Source organism: Peromyscus leucopus, chromosome 4 (genome assembly GCF_004664715.2).
Source record: "Peromyscus leucopus breed LL Stock chromosome 4, UCI_PerLeu_2.1, whole genome shotgun sequence".
In the NCBI taxonomy this organism is placed as follows: Eukaryota; Metazoa; Chordata; class Mammalia; order Rodentia; family Cricetidae; genus Peromyscus; species Peromyscus leucopus.
Window position 1 is genome coordinate 146,028,083 of NC_051066.1, and position 18,977 is coordinate 146,047,059.

At 50.9% G+C, this 18,977-nt stretch overlaps 1 protein-coding gene across 13 annotated transcripts in view; it reads right to left on the bottom strand.

Moving 5' to 3' along the window:
- The window catches only part of Kcnq2 (potassium voltage-gated channel subfamily Q member 2), a 59,781-nt gene that overhangs the window by 24,841 nt on the left and 15,963 nt on the right, over positions 1-18,977 (bottom strand). For 8 of the 13 annotated variants that reach the window (XM_028885300.2, XM_037205484.1, XM_028885298.2 and 5 more), the window contains exons 2-10: positions 14,500-14,590; positions 13,429-13,555; positions 12,925-13,100; positions 11,885-12,010; positions 9,310-9,420; positions 8,637-8,732; positions 5,086-5,180; positions 3,502-3,531; positions 300-368 (exon numbers count right to left, since the gene is read on the bottom strand). In XM_028885300.2, coding sequence (XP_028741133.1) covers positions 300-368; positions 3,502-3,531; positions 5,086-5,180; positions 8,637-8,732; positions 9,310-9,420; positions 11,885-12,010; positions 12,925-13,100; positions 13,429-13,555; positions 14,500-14,590 — 921 coding nt within the window. The remainder of the gene's footprint in view (positions 1-299; positions 369-3,501; positions 3,532-5,085; positions 5,181-8,636; positions 8,733-9,309; positions 9,421-11,884; positions 12,011-12,924; positions 13,101-13,428; positions 13,556-14,499; positions 14,591-18,977) is intronic. The other 5 variants (XM_028885299.2, XM_028885291.2, XM_028885294.2 and 2 more) reach the window with 1 other exon arrangement.

Here is an 18,977-nt window from a genome sequence, read left to right on the forward strand (position 1 = left end):
ACTTCCCACCTGGGTCCTAAGCATGAAGAGTGAATGGAGCCAGACGATCTTTTGTCAAAGTCCACTCCTAATCCAACTTACCTTGTGTCCATCCCCTCAACCAGCTACTTTTCTAGGAATAGGATCCTCAATCTAGCCAGAAGAAGCAGAAGCCACCGACTAGTAGTCAAGCATACCCCAGCCCCACAGCTTTTTGTCACTGGCCAAGTTTCTGAACCCTCTTAGGAGACTCAAGCTGCCCACCTAGCCCAGTGTTCCAGCTTTAAGAATAGACCCTTAAGAGGAGACCCTGTGCTGACCTGAAAGTGAGTCCAGATTTGCTCTTGAGGTTCCTTAGCAACTCCAGCTGGTTCAGAGGCGGGATGAGTCTGGGGCAAGAGAAGGAGAAGCGAGTAAGCCTAACTTCCATAAGAGCTGAGGCTCAGCTCTGCACACCCCCATCTACTTCACCCATGGGAGCAAGCAGCAGTTGCCAGAGCATGGGTGTAGAACACCTGAAGCTCTGGGCTCAGTGCCTCCACCTCTCCCAAGCTCCAGGGCTGTCTTTACTCTCTCTCTCTCCTCCCATGTTGTTCCTGTGGCCTCAGGCACAGGAAATGGTCAGGATCCAGCATGGACAGTAGGCCATGGGGGCCCAGCCCTTCAGCACGGAGTAGATAAAGAGAGCAGAGTCCAGGTAGGATACCTCCTCTCTTGACCTCTCTTCCATTCTACTTCCCTGCCCCTGAAATTTTTCAAGAAGCTGCAAACACAGCACCTCAACATATTCAGTCTCAGACCCTCAAGTGATGGAGCTTCTTTGCTTGGAATGGTGAAGGGGGAAGGTCACAGAAAGGGGCTTTTCTGGGCAAAGAGAAGCTCATTCCCAGGTCTACAGGATGATTAGCCACAACTGAGAGGAGAGCTCTGGTCTCAACCAGGCCCTGATGCCCTGGGGACTCTCAGCATGTAGCCTGACTGTTCCTGTTCCTGGCCTGGCTGCATACCACTCTCAGCCCCATGCCCGGCTCTGCCTGCCCATTGCGACAGCCACGGTCTCAGATAAGTCACGCTCCCGTGTGGAAGGTGAATGAATCCCTTCCCTCACACCTGTAAAATCTCATCCCAACCCACTTCACCCTGAGAGCCTCAGCTTCCTCCTGGCAAATGCCTGTTCCATGAAATTCCCACCTCATTTTAGGATAAACACAGCGGTCCCTTGGCTCCCGTGACCCCAGGCCCTGACACTCTGGTCCCAATTCTGACCTGACCTCACCTGCTCTAGGACGGACTCACTGTGTAGATCCTCTTGTATCTCTTTCCTTACTGGCCTCCTAGACTCCCAGCTACACACCAGCATCCTCAGGACCTCCAGCCTGCCCTTGTCTTTCACTCTTGACCCCTCAGCTAAAAAGGACAGAATTTGGGTTCTTGTGCTTGGGTTCCCGTGGCAGTTAGCCACCTCCTAGCCCATCATTGCCAGCCCTCCTCTCTATGTGACCATGGGTACCTCCTACTGGAAATGTCCTGTGTCTTCCTCATCCCTCTGCCTACCTCCCCTGGACTCTTTCAACACTCTCAGCATCTCTGCCCTACCCTACCCCTTTAGATCTTTCAAATATGCCCAGTAGCCTTGCCATTCTCCCACTCAAACATTTAATGGCTCCCCACCACCTCAAAAACAGAAGGGCCATTGGGTTTACTGGCAAACTAGTCTTGCTCTTCAATCTTGTTCCTCCACTCAGAGAGACCCACCTTGCACCCCTGAGCCACGGCTGCCTCCGGCTGTCTTCTCCCCTCTCTCTCTTTACCCCCATAGGTTGCACAGGCCCTGGCAAGGATAGCTACATCTGGGCCCTCCTTGCTTCATAGCCACAGCCCCAGAGCCAGACCTAGAGGGTGCTGAAAATGCTGCTAATAAATAGAAGTCCCGTGAGCTTCTCTCCTTACCCCTTTCTGCCTCCCCTCCCCCAGGCCATTCACTGTCCTTGACAAGTCAGCATGAAGCAGAAGCCTAGCAATCAAAGCTGGCAGCTAGTGTCACGAGGGCCTCCCCTCCCCTCTCTCACCCAGCCCTGGGGCCTGGAGCAGGGTCCTAGGCACAGCCCTCTCCCTTGGACCCCCACAACCACCACCACGTAGGCCCAGGTTAGACACATGTAAAACCAGCCCTCCCGGCCACACTGGACGCATGCCCAGGACACACAAAGCAGCCACCAGGGGCAGACACGTGGAAGTGGGGCCGTGCACATAGCTGGTCACCCCTGAGCAGTCACAGAGGATTGGGGGAGGGGCAGCCCCAGGAGAGTGTCAGCTAATCTGACGATACTGTGATACTGTTGGTCTCATGGGACAACTCCAGCCACACAGGTTGGGGGCTCTGTGTGTGTGTGTGTGTGTGTGTGTGTGTGTGTGTGTGTGTGTGTGGCTGGTTGGGGGGTGTCTTCTTTCTGGGTGTGGTGCTGACTGGAGAAGATGGGCTGAGGGGAAGAGGAACGTGACAGGACAGGACACAGGTCTTCCACCTGCTAGGGAACTGAGAGCCCCAGGAAAGGCTGGACATTAGGATGCTACTTCCACAGCTACCTGCGCCTCTGGGGTCTGGGAAGGAGAAATCCAAGGGCATGCCCAAGAGAACAACCCTTCTATTGTGAAAGTCAGGTGCTCACTCTCCTAGTCCATTCCCTACAAAAGGTAGGAGGCAGGTCACAGCTCCAGGGAAAAGAATCTATACCTGCTACTGGACTAGGTCAGGAGGGACTCTGTAGGGCTGTTCTGGTATGCGGGTTTTCCTCCAGCACAGGCCCCACCTAAGTGAGGAGGGGGAGGCTCACCTTGTACGTGTAGGGTAAACCTTTCTAGGCAGCTCAGCTGCCTGCACATGGGCAAAGAATATGTTTCCTGCTTCTCAAATTGGCCCTAGACACAACAAAAAGGAGCCCCACCCAGAATAAATGAGTCTGTTCCCTGGGCCTTCACACTTTCTCCACTGTGGTATATAAAGACTCCAGAGTTGTGGGGGCACTCAGACTCTGGAAGGGAGACCCTAGGGCAGATGATCAGAGTAGGATTCTGGTCTGGAGTATGCTCGTGGTCCTAGACATTGATCTCTTAAAAACATGGTGAGTCCCATGATCACCACTCTGCTCGTAAGTGGGGCCGTCGGGATGGAGTAGAGGCAGAGGTAGGGAATCACAGCTGTTAAGACAAGGCAGGAAGCAGGCCAAGGAACAAGACACACTGAGGACAAGGGACCCAGCAACAGGAAAGCAGCAGCTGAGGAAGCAGGAGTCAGTCAGAGAGGCAAGGTGTGCTCACACTGGCCCAGAAGGAGCTACAGGTTAACACAGGGACTCCAGGCGGGGGGGCGGGGGAGGGCACAGGGTAACAGGGTCCGACGATGGTAGCATGTGGATAAAGGGCAGGTACTCCAGGGTGGGATATAGGCTCTAAAGGGCTTGCCCCACCCCGAACTCAGACAGACGAGAGCTACACACATCTTCCATCCCATGCATGTCCTACCTGGAGGCCCCATAGGTTTGAGTTTGCGAGCTTTCAAGGGTTTCACACACACACACAAAGGGGAAAGAACCAAAATTTTTTAAAAGAACGGGATAAGAAAAAGAAAATGAAAAAAAAGTTGAGGGAAGTGGGGAAACAACAGAATAAAGAAAATTAGCCCATAGCTCAGTCCTGTCCCAATGCCCTGCAAGGAGCATGGAGCTCGGGGCAGGACCAGGCAAGGGCTCAGGGCTCCAGAGGAGCCTGGGGTGGGTGCTGAAGGAGGGATGGCAAGGCCATCTTTGTCCCAGTAATGCTCTGCCAGAACTGATGCAGGCGGAGTGCTGTATGGGCTATCTGACCATTGCTGGTTGTCAGATCCCTGAGGATGACCCGCAGCCCAGGAGTCCTGGCAGAGCTCTGTGCCCATGCTACCTAGAGATGACTCAGATGGATAGAAACAGGTGGGATGAAGTGCTCTGACACAGGAAATGAAGCTGGTCCAGCCTCTTTTCCCTCAGTTCAGGGTAAGGGACAGCTCCAACCTCACACCTTCATCTAAGCTCAAGCTTTGTGCACACAATTCCCAAGCCAGTGCTGCCTCCTGTCTTCCGAGCAGCGGCCCACATGCCAGCTGGCACTGTTCACGAGTGGCCCCTAGAAAGGCACTTCCTGACATCTTCCTGCTGTCTAGATTCTCCTAGGGTATCCTGTGCTGTTTTGCTGAGGATGCCCGGGCCCCCTGGACAACATGGTGACTTTCCTCTAGACTCTCACTGTAGTCTGGGTTATCCCCTACACACTCACTCACACACACTCACACACACACTCACACACACACACTCACACACACACACTCACACACACTCACACACACACTCACACACACACACTCACACACACTCACTCACACACACACTCACGCACACACACACTCACACACACTCACGTACACACACTCATACACACACTCACTCACACACTCACACACACACTCACACACACACACTCACACACACTCACACACACACTCACACACACACTCACTCACACACACACTCACGCACGCACACTCACGCACACTCACACACACTCACGCACACTCACACACTCACACACACACACTCACACACACTCACACACTCACACACACTCACGCACACACACTCACACACACTCACTCACACACTCACACACACACACTCACGCACACACACACACTCACGCACACCATAGTTGACCTGGTCTTTTCTGGAGAACATAGCCACCACTACCCTTCTTGAGCCTTGGACTACTGAGGCTTCTGGCATTGCAGCACTAAGGCCATCACTCATCTCATGGGACAGCTGGGAGCGGGGATCACAACACAATGTTCCCAAGAGAGGAGTGGAAAGCAAAGGACAGGTACAAGAGTAAGAAATAAAAGCCACAGCACTGTAAAGCAAAGAACAAAATCAATACAGAGAAATAAACCACACAGAATCCTTTGTGGAAAAATATATACACTTGAAAAAAAAAGAAATAAAAATCAATGGGGTGAAGAACAAATGGAAATCAAAAAGCAAACCACCATGCAGGGTGGTGAGGCGAGGCCTGGCGCAGTACCTGTACATGGGGACAGTGACTGTGCGCTCGTAGTACTGCCACGTGGAGTGCAGGTCGGTGCGTGAGAGGTTAGTAGCATAGAATCTCCAAGCAGACTGTAGTGGAAAGAGGTGAGATTGTTGTGGCTGGGCTGAGGCTACCCCTCTCCAGGGACCTCACCAACACAGAACTGCAGCCCCCATGCCTGTCCTCACACCACAGCCTCAGTTTAACCTTGTGGGACAGAAGCTGGTGGGGTATGGGAGATACTCTGGCTCTGGCTCACAGTGCTCTCCTTCCTTTCTGTCTTTCTTGACATCAAGTGGGTGACTTCATTGCCCTCCCCAGTTCAAACAAGACCTAATGCCAATCCCATGAGGCCTGGGAAGGGAGGTAAGGCTAGGATGTAACTCCTTCCTACAGGCAATGTGGCCCAGGCTCAGTCTTTCTCACTCACTCAGGTTTCTTTCCATGCCCTATACATGTTTTATATATATATATATATATATGCAATATAATCCACACAACGTAAAATTCATCATTTTGACTACTTTAAAGTACAAACAGCATCGTGTGACCATGGCCACTATCTATCCATAGCTTCTCACCCTTAGAAAGGCATGCCCATACGTAGATTCCATTCCAACCTCCTCCCAGGCTCTGGCAGCAGCAGTATTTTAGTCTCTACAGATTTGACTATTTTGGAAATTTCCTATCCATGGAATCTCATGCTTATGGGGGTCTGCCTGTTAGTCCCTTGCACGGAGGGAAAGGCCCTCAAAGCTGACCTGAACCTCAGGTGCATCCCTTTCCTGACTTATTAACACTCGGTTGTACAGATACGTCACACATTTTGATCATCTGCCAATGAACCTAGCTATCCCGTATTTTGGTTGTTATGTACAGAGCACGATGAACACAGAGGGTCTTGGTTGAACACCTGTGAACATGTGGGTAAGGTAACAATTTTCTGGGTCACTTTCTTTTCTGTGTTTTTTTTTTTTTTTTTTTTTCGGTGCTGAGGGTAGAATCCAGGGCCTTGCACATGTGAGACAGGCCCTCTACCAGAGAGCCCAGCTCTGATTACTGTTCTCTGAGTGGTCACTGCACCATACAGTCCCTCAGTGAGCGTGAAGGCCCAGTGCCACCAAGTCCTCACCAACACTCACTTTCCATTTTTTACTTTTTAATCATTCCAGTGAGTATGAAGCGGCATCTCATAATTTTATCTTCATTTTTCTAATAATATAGCATCTTTTCACAAGCTCATGGCCAATTGTGCCTCTTCTTAGAAAAATGTCTATTTTTCCAAGTCCCTTGCCCCCAAACCCTCTAGGTTGTTTATCTTTTTGTGATTGAGTTTTTGAGGTCCTTTATATATTCTGGATATTAACTTCATTTCCAAACTTTTCTCCCATTCTACAGTTTGCCTTTTCACTCTTGAATGTTCTTTCAGGCACAAGTTTTTAATTTTGATGTTCTCCAATTTTTCTTTTGTTACTTGTGCTTTTGGAGTCATATATAAAAGATAAAAACAATAAATCTTGCTTACTTCTAAAGAGTTTAATAGTTTTAACTCTTTTATTTAAGGCAAGGCCTCACTAGATATCCCAGCCTAGCCTCAAACTCAAGATCTCCTCTCCTCAGCCTCCAGGGTTCTAGGATTACAAGTAAGCACCACAAAGCCTGGCCAAATATCATTAAAAAAAAAATCTCCAAACAGGGCATAATGACACATGTCTATTATACAGAACTTAGGAGGCTGAAGCAAGAGGATCACATGCATTTGAGGCTGACCTCTGTCACAAACAAGCAAAACAACAATAACAATAGCAAAACAGGTCTCGAGTTGTCCCATACCAGGTATCAAAACAGTTCTCACCTGCAATCAGTCTACACATGGGCTAACTCATGCACACACTGTTCTGCTGGTGTAACTGTCCTTATGTGAGACCTACACTGTTTTGATTACTGCAGCTTTGTAATAAATTTAAAATCACAAAGTGTGAGTCCCATACTTTGTTCTCCTGCATCAGTACTCTCCTGGATATTCAGAGACCATTGTAATTCCTCAGACAACTTAGGATTGGCTTTTCTGTTTTTGCAAAACGCTGTGGAGGGCACTGGACTTATGAAATGTGCACTGAACCTGTATATCAATATTTGGGAAGAACATTTTAATGATATTAAGTCTTCTAGTCCATGAACATGAGACGACTTACTTTGGTCTGCATCAATATTTCAGTAACATCAACATGGAGTCCAGGCTGGACAGGCTGACTTCTACAGAATGGAGATGCTTTGAGGGCACAGGAGGCCGTGGTACCTCCTCTGAGACTCCCCTCCAAGCATTTTTCTGGTTGGTAGCCAGAATCATACCCAGGTGATAGGCCTCATGAAAAACCAGTCCTTCTACCCTTGGCCTATGGGGTTCTGGGGGCACTGATAACCAAATCTTTGACCCACAAACATGCAGGAAGGTCAGCTTCGCTCAGAGGAAGGACCTTTTGATCAACTACTCTGTCACAGTGCCTTCATCCTGTGGCCATGCATCATAAATGGGTTGGAGATGTCTTGAAGTCCACAGTGGGGAAAACTGTGCAGGCAAGGCAGAGAGATTGCTTTGTCCTAATAAGGACACTTCATCACAAGTGTCTTCTGTCACTTGTGGGTGAAGCAGGGACAGCATATGCTGTTGCTCTTTGGTGGCACTTCTGACTTTTAGAAGATTCACAGGCTGCTGTTGAATGGCCTTTGAGAAGAGTGTATGGAGTGATACTCAGTTTATGCTGTCTCCTGTTAAACCTTTTGTCTCCATGGACATGCAGTCATTTTCTTTTTCAAATGGGCATTCTGTTCTTTGTTTTTTGCAATTACAAAACAATAGTCATGTGTTTTGTGGTGAAAGCTATGTAATACATACACAAAAGGAGGCTGGACCCAAGGTCGAGACTGTGAAGGCCACATCTTTTAAAAAAGAAAGACAGATACAGGGCCAGATTCAGCTGGCAGGAAATCCTGGCCAGCTCTAGGGTCCAGCAGGAATCTATGTCTTCTTGTATGCATGTTCAGATGGCATCCACATCCCACCTGCCCCTAAATGGTAAGAGCAACTGGATAAGCTCAGGGAAGGAAGGCACAGTGTCCACAGGTTGAACAGCTAGGTTGAAGTAGCACAGATGTGGCTCAAGAGCCCCTTGCTGCCAGATTGTCAACCTCTCTAAGCTGTGGGTCTCACAGCTGCAGAATGGATGTGATGAGATCCCTACCTCACAGAGCACTTGAGGTGACCATATGTATAGTTACTGGGACAGTATGGCCTGAGCCAAGTGCCCACTGGGGGCAGGACCACCCAGCATCACTACCATGAGTCATTGGGTGTGACTTCAGGTATCTGAACTGTTCTCATGCTCAACACAATCTTGTCTTCCAAACATGGGCCATGACCTGCCTATCCATAGACATGGAAAAGCCTGATACAGCCACTGCCAATGCCAAGATCTTGATGGGCTCCCTTCTAGGTAAGGTGGAATCAGAACAGGGGTTGGTCCCTAGCAGGGACTAAGGCTCACCTGGATCAGACCTGCCGCAGGGTTCCGCCGCTTCTCAAAGTGCTTTTGCCGATGCTGCTCTTGGACTTTCAGAGCGAAGCCAGATCCCAAAATGCCCTGCAAGTCACTGAGGTCAGACCACATCCCTGGACCATGCCCCTCCTTACCCTTGCCTACAATGCTTGTGTTTCATAGGTGCTGCATTCTTGGAATTCCCTGGTACTTCATCACCTAGATACCAGGCTGGGGGAATCTCTGGCTAGCAGAAGGCAGTGCTTTCTGATCTCAAAGAGGAGCCCTTGTAAGCTGTTCTGTTCACAAGGCAGCTGCAGCCAGCTGCCCTCTGCCATCCCCAGTGCAGCAGTAGGTACACCCATCCTATTCTGTGTAGGGTGAATGAGGACCCCACTGTCTAGGGTCATTCAGATGGGATAACTATAGAAGTCAACAGAGCTATGTCAAAAGGCCCATCTGAAGATACTAGGAGTCTGCCTACTAAGGCTACAGGCATCTAAATTAGGGCAACCTCACTCTGGCTGGTCTGGTATAGAGCCTCTCTAGTGACTGTGAACCCCACAGGGACCTACTCCTGTCCAAGATCCTCACAGTTCCCAGGTGGCCTGTGGTCAAGTCTTGCAGGGAGCCTCTGAGACACCCCCTAACATCCCTGGGGCAGGAAGGGCACAGGACTCACTGCAGGAAGAGCGAAGAACGAGACACCAATGAGCGTAAACGTCGCTGCCAACAGTCTCCCGTTCCAGGTCTGAGGGTACTTGTCCCCGTAGCCAATGGTTGTCAGGGTGATCTGAGGAGCAGGAGGCTGTGGTCACTTGGGCAGGCTGGCAATGGCCTACCAGAGGCCTATAATCCTAGGCCAGATGTCCCTGCTCAGTCTTGGGAAGCTCACTCAAGCCTGCATCTTTGGGGGCAGCTGGACACTGATGGGCACTCAGACTTGGGCTGGACAGACAAGAGGGTCACCCTTGTTACAGCACCCATACTAGGGCAAAGCAAGGCCAGGATCAGCACAGGCTGTCCTTTATCCTTCAATCCCACCACACCCCAATCTCTCTTCATTCCCAAGGCTCCCCTAGTTAACACTTGGGATTGGTGGACCACACAGTACACACTGGCACCAAGCAAGGGCAGCAGCTTCCACCCAGGTGAGTGGCTGACATATCTAGCCCCTGCTCTGTGCTCACAAGCAGGGGGCACCAGTGAACTGGTGTGTACCCACCAAGTCAGGGGACAAGAGCAAGAAAGTGCAAGGATGCCAGGGTCCACAGAGGGTAAGGAGTCAGCAGAGGCAAAACAGAGTAGGGTTCAGGGATGATGGGGGGGGCAGTCCAGGAGAAGACCTGGCCCAGAAGGGAGGAGGCCAGTGGTGGCAGGTAGGAGGTGACCAAGAAGACAAATGGTTAATAGTGAGGGGCTGCATTTTAGGAACCAGTAGATATTTTAAAATCCAAGGATTACTTTGAAACAATAAAGATAAAATGTTTGCTTCAGTTCTGAAAGAGGAGGCCCGAGGTCCAAGAAAATTCTGAAGAGAATGGGCTGTACCACTCTCAGGTCCCCTGGGCGCCAAGCTGACTCCTGCTCCGCCCCCATTACAACTCTGCATCGCCACTTACCTCTCAGTCTTAACTCACTCCACTCCCAACAGCCCTGCCTCTTCCGAAGAGGGCACAGGACTCCAGGCCTGTGGCCATCAGTAAGATCATTAATAAACTGCCCTGTGTTTCATCCCAGGGGAAGCTGTATGATCCTCTCCCAGTGACTGCAAGCACAGCACCTGTCCAGATCACCACCTCATGGCTTTTCAGGTGACATCAGCCTCTGCCCTGAGCCTTCAAGGAGTCCAGAGCATTGGTGGCGGAGGGGCTAGAAGAAACTGATTTCTATCTAGGGTGGGTGTCAGGGCTAGGGTGGTCTTCAGAAAACAGGGATCTAGAAAGCGTGTCATCCATACCCGCTCTAAGCAGAAGTTCAATGGTGTCTAAGAGGCCCTTCTGAAAAGGGTCAATGACAGAGGACTTCTGGGGTACCCTAGGCAGTCAAGCATGGGGAGCCTTGGGCACAAAGGCCAGATGAGGCTCTAGCATTTGGAGGACTCAGGGCCACTGTCAGCAGGCTGCTGACCACCTAAAAAAAGCCCCAGAGAATCAGGGTCTGTGGTTTCCATTTGCAGTGTGTGTGTGTGTGTGTGTGTGTGTGTGTGTGTGTGTGTGTGTGCGAGTGTGTGTGTTGTGTGAGTGTGTGTGAGTGTGTGTGTGAGAGTGTGTGTGTGTGTATGTGAGTGTGTGTGTGTGCGCGCGTGTGCGTGCGTGTGTGTGTGTGAGTGTGTGTGAGAGTGTGTGTGAGTGTGTGCGCGCGTGAGTGTGTGTGTATGTGTGTGTGTGTGCGCGCAAGTGTGTGTGTGTGCGCGCAAGTGTGTGTGTGCGCGAGTGTGTGTGTGTTGTGTGAGTGTGTGTGTGAGTGTGCGAGTGTGTGTGTGTGCGCGCGCGAGTGTGTGTTGTGTGAGTGTGCGTGCGTGCGAGTGTGTGTGTTGTGTGAGTGTGCGTGCGTGCGAGTGTGTGTGTGTGAGTGTGCGCGTGTGTGTGTGTGTGTGAGTGTGTGTGTGAGTGTGTGTGTGTGTGTGTGTGTGTGTGTGTGTGTGTGTGGTCATGCCAAGCTTTTACATGAGTGCTGGAGATCCAAACTGAAAGTCCCACGCCACTGAACATCTTCCCTTCGTCCTCTCCCTTGTCCCTCACGTGAAAGGCAGGACTGCCTGGAGGTTGGAGACCAGAAGCAAGTGGCCTGGGATGGTGGTGATTGGCCTTGGGAGTGGAAGGCCGTGACAACAATGCTGTCCCCACCCTCCCACTGCTCCAAAGTTGTGAGTGTCGTTCATACTCTTGAGCTAGGGAGCCCCAGGATGGACCTATCCTGGTCACTACTCTCAGAACGCTAATATTCCCCCACCCCAATCTTTCTCCTCCACAGTCCAGTGCCAAGTGGGGGCTGCAGGCAGGTGATGGGGAGAAAGGAACCCATTCTGTCCCCTATCACATCTACCAACACAATAACCACATCAACCTCAGCTGTCATCTCCATATGCTGTCATGTCTATAACCAGCCACCAGGTGGCCACCGAGAGACATGCCCACCCAGGTTAGCCTCAGGGCTGTTAGGTTTCTCCTCCAGGTCCCCAGGGGCAAGGTATATCCTCAGGACAGCAGTACCAACGGGGTGTGGGGGAGGAAGTGACCATGACCAGGACTTACCAGGCCCCACCAGAGTGCATCTGCATAGGTGTCAAAGTGGTCATTCTCACCCTTCTCGGCCAAGTACACCAGAAACGAGGCCAGGATGAGGCAGAGGAAGCCAATGTACCAGGCAGTCACCAGCTCCTGCGAAGGCAAGAGGCCATATCGTTGTCCCACTCAGGCCAGCCTGGACAGTGTCAAGCATGGGAGCCCTGCCCTGAACTGTGAATCTCAAGGGCTTTGGAGGATGGGATCCCCTCGCGACGCTAACAAGGTACGACTAGAGTAGATACTGGTCAGGGTTGGCAACAGGGCTTGTCCTGAACATTCAAGCGTGACTGCTGGCTGTACACCACAACTCTTTCAAGTGACTATTTTAGACCTGGGAGCAGAGCATCCAACAGCTCAGTAAACACCCTGCCCATGGCTGCAGAGCACATACCCAAGCCAGGAACTGTGGTTTCAGCACTGTTTGGATACTGTGGAGATATCCCCAATGGGGGTGCAGGTCTCAACAGGTATATACTCAGTTCCCAACACCAAAGGTGCAACGGAAGGAAGGAGAGAGAGAGAGAGAGAGACCAGGCCTCAGGAGCTCAACTTCCCCAGGTCCCAGTGCCTGCTCCCACACCACCATGGCCAACAAAAAGAAAAGGGGCCCAGGCAGGATAGAGAGCGTTTGACTCAGTGAGCCCTCATGTGCCCAGAGACCCCATAGTACAACCTGGAAGAAATCAGGTCTTGGCCACTGAGGACTCCTTCAACATAGATGGTGTACCCACAGCCACCCCATGAGTACCCTGGTCAGCAGCCACCACAAGCCACAGCTTAAACAACCCCTAGGCAGGTGATTCAGGCAGAGTATCGATCCAGGCCCTCAGAACCAGGAAAGGAAATGCTCAGCTACAGGGAGGACTGCTCAGACTAGAGACAGAAAACAGCTTCTGGGGACAGGTTCATTCATATCTTGTCTGGTCCCTGGCTAACATCCAGCGTAGAGCATCCTGGGACTGTGGAGCCAGGATAACCAGCATGCCCAGGGATGGGCCAGGGCTCACCTTGCTGTGAGCATATACCACCGATCCCAGGAGCTTCCAGGTGCCGCCCCTCCGGTCCATACGGATCATCCGTAAGATTTGCAGGAACCTCAAGCTCCGAAGTGCAGATGTGGCAAAGACATTTCCCTGGGAGCCAGCAGCCAGCACAGCAATGGAGGCAATCAGCACCATGATATCTGTAGGAGACAGACACAGCTCACAGGGTCTCCTCCCTTGGGCCCCCAAAGGAGGGATCATGGCCCCATAGACATGCAAGGTCATCCAGGGCCCTGGGAAGGGTGGTTTCCAGTGCCCAGCCTCCCTATCTGCGGTGTCCAGAGCAGACTGCCCAGCACTTTGTCCCTCCCAACATCTAGGCTCTATCAGCCATGGGTACCAACTCCAAGTCAGTGGTAAGAAGGAACTTCCAAAAGGCCCTACCCTCTCACTCAGCCCACTGTGGCCAAGACATAAGCAACTCCTGCCCCAAGCCCAACTCTGGTGGCCACGTTGACCAGGCCTCACCAATCACACAGAACGGCTTCCTGGCAAACTTGAGCCTGCCCCTCCAGCCTCGATACCGGCAGCAGCAGCCTGCAGCCCAGATCCTCACAAAGTACTCAACGCCAAACACCACGATGGTCACGATTTCCTGGGAGGTGAGAGGAACACAGATGAGGATACCGCCAGGCCTTAGGAGGACTGCCTGTATACGACATGGGCAGTCTCAGGACAGAGATGGATAAAGCCCATGGCTCAAAGGCTAGAAATTAGAGCTGCAGGCTTAGCCCACAGGGCTCCAGCCCATGTCAGCCAGGACGATCCTTCTAGATACAGATCTCCCAGGGACTCACTGCTATTAGCAAGTCCCGGCCTATAGACCACCAAAGGAACTACCCTTCTTGCCTCCCTTCTGAGCTATATCTGACCTGTTTGAGCTCTGGTGTTAGTCTGCTGGGTGGTCACACTAACACCAGAACTGCAAGAGTTCCCAGGCACAGCAAAGGTCGAGCAGGTTCCTCTGGAATTGAGGAGTTCCGGGGCAGTGGGCAAAGTGGGTGGAAGAGCATTCTAGTGGGATCATTCTCCTTGAAGGGCCACCTCCGTTACCAAGGGCAACAGAGAAATTACAGTGCTGTTTCCATGACGCCCACCCCCTGCCCCATCACAGGGTTTATGTGAGTGAGCATCACGGCCTCCCACCCCTTCACCCACATCTTTTGTGGAGCACCACACACTTCCAGTGGAGGCACCTGTGTCCTCAGACTCCAAAGAGCAGGGTGGAAAGGTAGGTGGTAAGAGCTGCTTGATGCAATGTCACTTCTACTAGGGACTGGGAGGCTGGGAAGGGCCTTGAGGTCTACATAGCAATGCCAGGAGCAGCAGTGGCTGTGGATGCAAGAAAGCATTCTACTCTGGAGGAGACCCTGGATACAGAAGGCCTGACTTACTCAAACAATCGGGGCTAGGGACAGAACTGAAGGGGTCCAGGGGTTGAGAGGTAGACTACTTCAGAGGTCTCACCACAGGATTAACCAGGGCTCTTTCCCAGCCTCCAGGCCTCTCCCCCATGCCCTGCCCACGTGTGGTGCTTACCAAGATGTAGAGGGCCCCCTCTGAGCTCTTCTCGTACTCCTTGATGGTGGAAAATACGGAAAGCACAAGGCAGGAGAAGACCAAGAGAAACCTGCAGGGGGTGAGAGGCATGCAGTCAGCGGGCTAGCGGTCATCAGTGCAGTCTGTGACTACCAGCTGGCACACACTGGAGGGCCCTGGGAGAGCAGCAGGAAGAACACAGTCCACACTCCATTTCCTACTACCCAAGACTCCATAATCACACCGATTGCTGAACAGTCCCTCCCTACCCTTGTGTATCTGGTTTGGGTCCTGACAGCCTCAGCCAATGCAAAAGCAACAAAGAGAACCAACTTCACACTGCCTGCCCCACAGAAGGCAGACATTCATAGTTTTTCATGGAATGCAACACTTCCTCCCTAGGTTCAGAGGAAGAAAATGTCTCTTCCAACTAGGTCTGGGGCTGAACAAGAACTTCAGATCATCTTTCTAACCTTCCCTAACTGCCATAGTTTCTCCACTTCTCCTTAAGTTGCAGACACTCCTGCTTGCCAGCCTACGCTTTCTGCTGTAATTATTCCTCTCTCCTTTACTACCTGACCCCTCCTGACCTACCAAAATTCTCTTGAAAGATCTCTGCCTCTTTCACGGCTATGTGCATCCTCTGACAAGCTGTATACCTTCTCCCTTACCCTACCCCAGAGGACAAGTGCCATAGTCTTGCCACAGGAACCCAGCATGTGGCCTTTGACAAGGGCACACCAAATGGCCTAAACACATGATAGACAGCATAGCAAGAATACTGCCTGCTGAGGACCGCCACACCCACATCTCATCTGGGAGACTAGAATGGCTGTAGTTAAATCACAAGAGGCAGACTCCAGGGCCAGTGAGATGGCTCAGAAGGTAAAGACTCTTGCTGCCAAGTTTCATCCCCTAGACCTACATGGTAGAAGGAGGAAACTAACTCCCACAAATTGTCTTCTGATCTCCACATGTGCACCATGGGGGTGGGGGGGAGAGGGAGAGAGAAAGAGAGAACTACAATAAAAAAAATTTAAACAGAAAATGGGAACTCCAACACAAATGAGCCTCAGGTGTGCACAGGAGGTGTGTGTGTCAGGAGCCCACTTCTTAGGCAGCTCAAGTAATATTAACATTTTTCTGCAGATGACAACCTGTCGCACAAAATAGGCACATCGAACATGTAGTCATCGGGTCCTGTGCATGGAAGATGCTTAGCCACAAGGCACTAAGAAGAACTTCACATCTATCTGAACCACAGGAGCTCTTGCTCAAAAAGTTTCTTGTGCCTGTTTCCACCTGCTACCTTCAAAAGCCAGGCATCCATCCACATGCCCAGTACACAATAATAGTGATGATGACTATAGCAACAGAACTACCATGCTCCTGTTGGGCCTTAGAGTCCTCCTTTCACCATGGCCTCCACCTTTGGATAGCTGATGAGTCCAGCGGGCCAGGTTCCTTCCACATACATCTCCCTCTCGGCCTAATTGTGGGATTGGCCACTGCCCCCTCCTGCTCGTTCACTACTTCCCTCTTGCCATTCTTTGATATCCTCTACTGCAGGCCCATGGTGCTGTCCATGAGAACATGCCCCCTTGGGTAGTCACCTCCAGCCCAGACAGGTTGGGAGCACAGCCCAAAGGCCCTTGCAAACAGATCTCCAGGAAAACCAGAACTGTTAAGCACACAGAATTGTCCTCTCAAAGGAATGGACTTAAAATCTGCCCTTCCATCCAGAAAGCTAGGAATTAAAGGTGATTAGCAGCCTGGTGATCTGCATTATCTGTTGGGCCAGGCCGTATCAAGCTCCCACAACCAGGACCAGAGATTTCTAAAAGACCAAATGACCTCTATGCTATCTGTATGACTGAGACCAAGTCAGATCCTTCCTTAGGTCCTTAAGCTAATACAGGTAGTCTATCTCTAGAGTATATCTTCTTGGAAGAAATGACATGTATCCTGAGTTGAGTTTCAATGTAATTATTCTTCCTTGTACAGCAGGGATTATATTATACCAGGAAAGTTTTCCCCAAATTCTATTGTGTTTTAATATGTTGACAATATGGGGCTGGAGAGATGGCTCGGAGGTTAAGAGCACTGGCTGCTCTTCCAGAGGTCCTGAGTCAGCAACCACATGGTGGCTCACAACCGCCTGTGATGAGATCTGGTGCCCTCTTCTGGCATGTATGCAGAACACTGTATACATAATCAATCAATCAATCATTTAAAAAAAAAATATGCTGACAATAAATGCCCCTGGCATCAGACTCTAGATTCTAGAGTCTAGAAGGTTCGATCCAGGTTGACAAAGCCAATCTGAACCAGGTTTCATTCTCACCTCTTCACAGTTCACTTCCCTACCTGCCATGACCACCTGCAGGGTCGGCCTCACAGACATACCCCTTGTCACATGCCTTCTTGGGGATCACTGCAAGCGTAAACATAACCACTTGTCATTGTGGGGAGCATGTACCTGCCATCTTTCCTGTACAGCACAGATATACTCTACCTCCTAACTGTCCTTTCTAGTCCAGGGTTCAGGGGTGCTCATGGGTAAAGGACTGATCAGCTGATGCCAGAAGTATCAGCCCAGGATTTTTGCCCAGACCACCACGACAGAGGTGTCCCTTTCCATCTGGAAAATGGCTTTAGCCTAGGAAATCAGTCTGTAAGTTAAGTCCCAGAGAAAACCAGCAAAGGCAGATGAGCACTCACATCCAACTCTTCCAGAACCCCTGGAGCTGCCGGTGAAGACCATTTCTAAAGATACTGTATTTGGTTTCTGCTCCTGCAGATTAAAGACCTCTGACTTTTCTAGGCTGTAAGTGGCTGAGGGTCAGGGTAGGTCTTGCTCCAAGCTCACCACTCACCACAATGGTACTGTGGTCAGTTTCTACCTGGCCCTGGCCCCTCCCCTTCAGACAAACCACAATGAATGAGACATAAGCCAGAAAACAAGAAGTTAGAGATCCTGTTTGGTTGGCAGAGCACTTGCCTAACATACACAAGTCCCTGGGTTCGGTACCCAGCAGAGCATAAGCCAAGCATGGTGATGCATACCTACTATTCCAGCACCCTGGAGGTAGAGGCAGGAAAATCATGAACCCTCAAAGCTGGGCTCCACATTCTGAGAGGAAATAGTACACAGTCCACAATCCAAAGGCCTGCTGTCTGGGTGAAAAGCCTAGGATCATAAGCCTGGCAGTCTCAGACTCTCAAGGTCCAGGTCCCACATTCCCAAAGCATAACTGGCCCATCAGGAAAGTGTCAACAACTCAAGCAGTTCATTGATGGAGCTTGGCACATATCAGTGATCAATACATGCCCATCCTACACTATCAGGGGTTACCCACCTGGCCACATGGGCCCAGTGACCTGCTGTAGGCCTTACTTATAGATGCTTACTATCTCATCCCCCATTCAGCAGGCTCCTGCACCACACAGGGCCCTGAGGCCAATCCCATCTCCGCCCTCCATGATTCCAAGTACCTAAACACTGTAGAGGGTCACCTGTACTATGGTTGCTGACTGAAGTGTCCACCACATCTGAAAACACAGCAACACCAAGACATATGCTTGGCCAATGGGGCATACTGGCACAGTCACACTGATATATATAAGTGACTTTCATGGGTAAGGAAAGAACAAGGGGACTCAGCCAGGTGCTTGGGAACCCCAGCTGACTTAGTGGTCAAAGGGAAATGCCCTAATGATGCTCTAGGGCTACCACGGGAAGAGATTTTTGGCCAGGTGCTACCAGTAAATGTCTCCATCACTCAACACTGACCTCACCAACACCCACCCAGGACCTGGTTGCCCTACTCTCAAAATGCCAACTAGCAGGTACCAGGTAGACCCATGCAGGCCAGTAAATATACCATGTCAGGGCCTGTGCAATAGGCCAGCAGCAGTATATCCAGCCCAAGAGGATGGTGAGGGTTGGGGTGGTACTCTCAGAAAGACATGGAGAACTGGCCAAGGAAGATACACAAAGTACAGAGTCCAAAAAATGAAAGGGAACTCCAAGAGACTAAGAGGAGACCAGCTGGCATGAAAGACAGTGTACCTTATCACTCCAATCACCAGTCGGAAGTCAAGACACTGTTTCTCCTCAACAAGAGCTGAGGATGCTGCAGGGGCCCATACTGTATGTTCCAGCTTGAATCAGGCCACAGCAACAGATAGCCAGCAGCATTCAGGGAGCATCTGCCCCAGGATTCTCAGCCTCAGCCTTAACTAAAGCTCCAACAACACTGCCCTAAAGAGATGCACAGTCCCTGACAATCTTCCTGGACATAGGCCCCAGGTTTGTGACTCCTGAGAACATCTAACATTGGAGCCCCAAGCTTCTGAGCTCCTGAACAGAGGCACTAGTAGCGGTGACAGGCTGCCGGCACAGTCAGAACAACACAAAGCCACGGTCACATTTCAAAACTGCAATTAATTTCCTTTGCTCATTAGCCAATTTATTC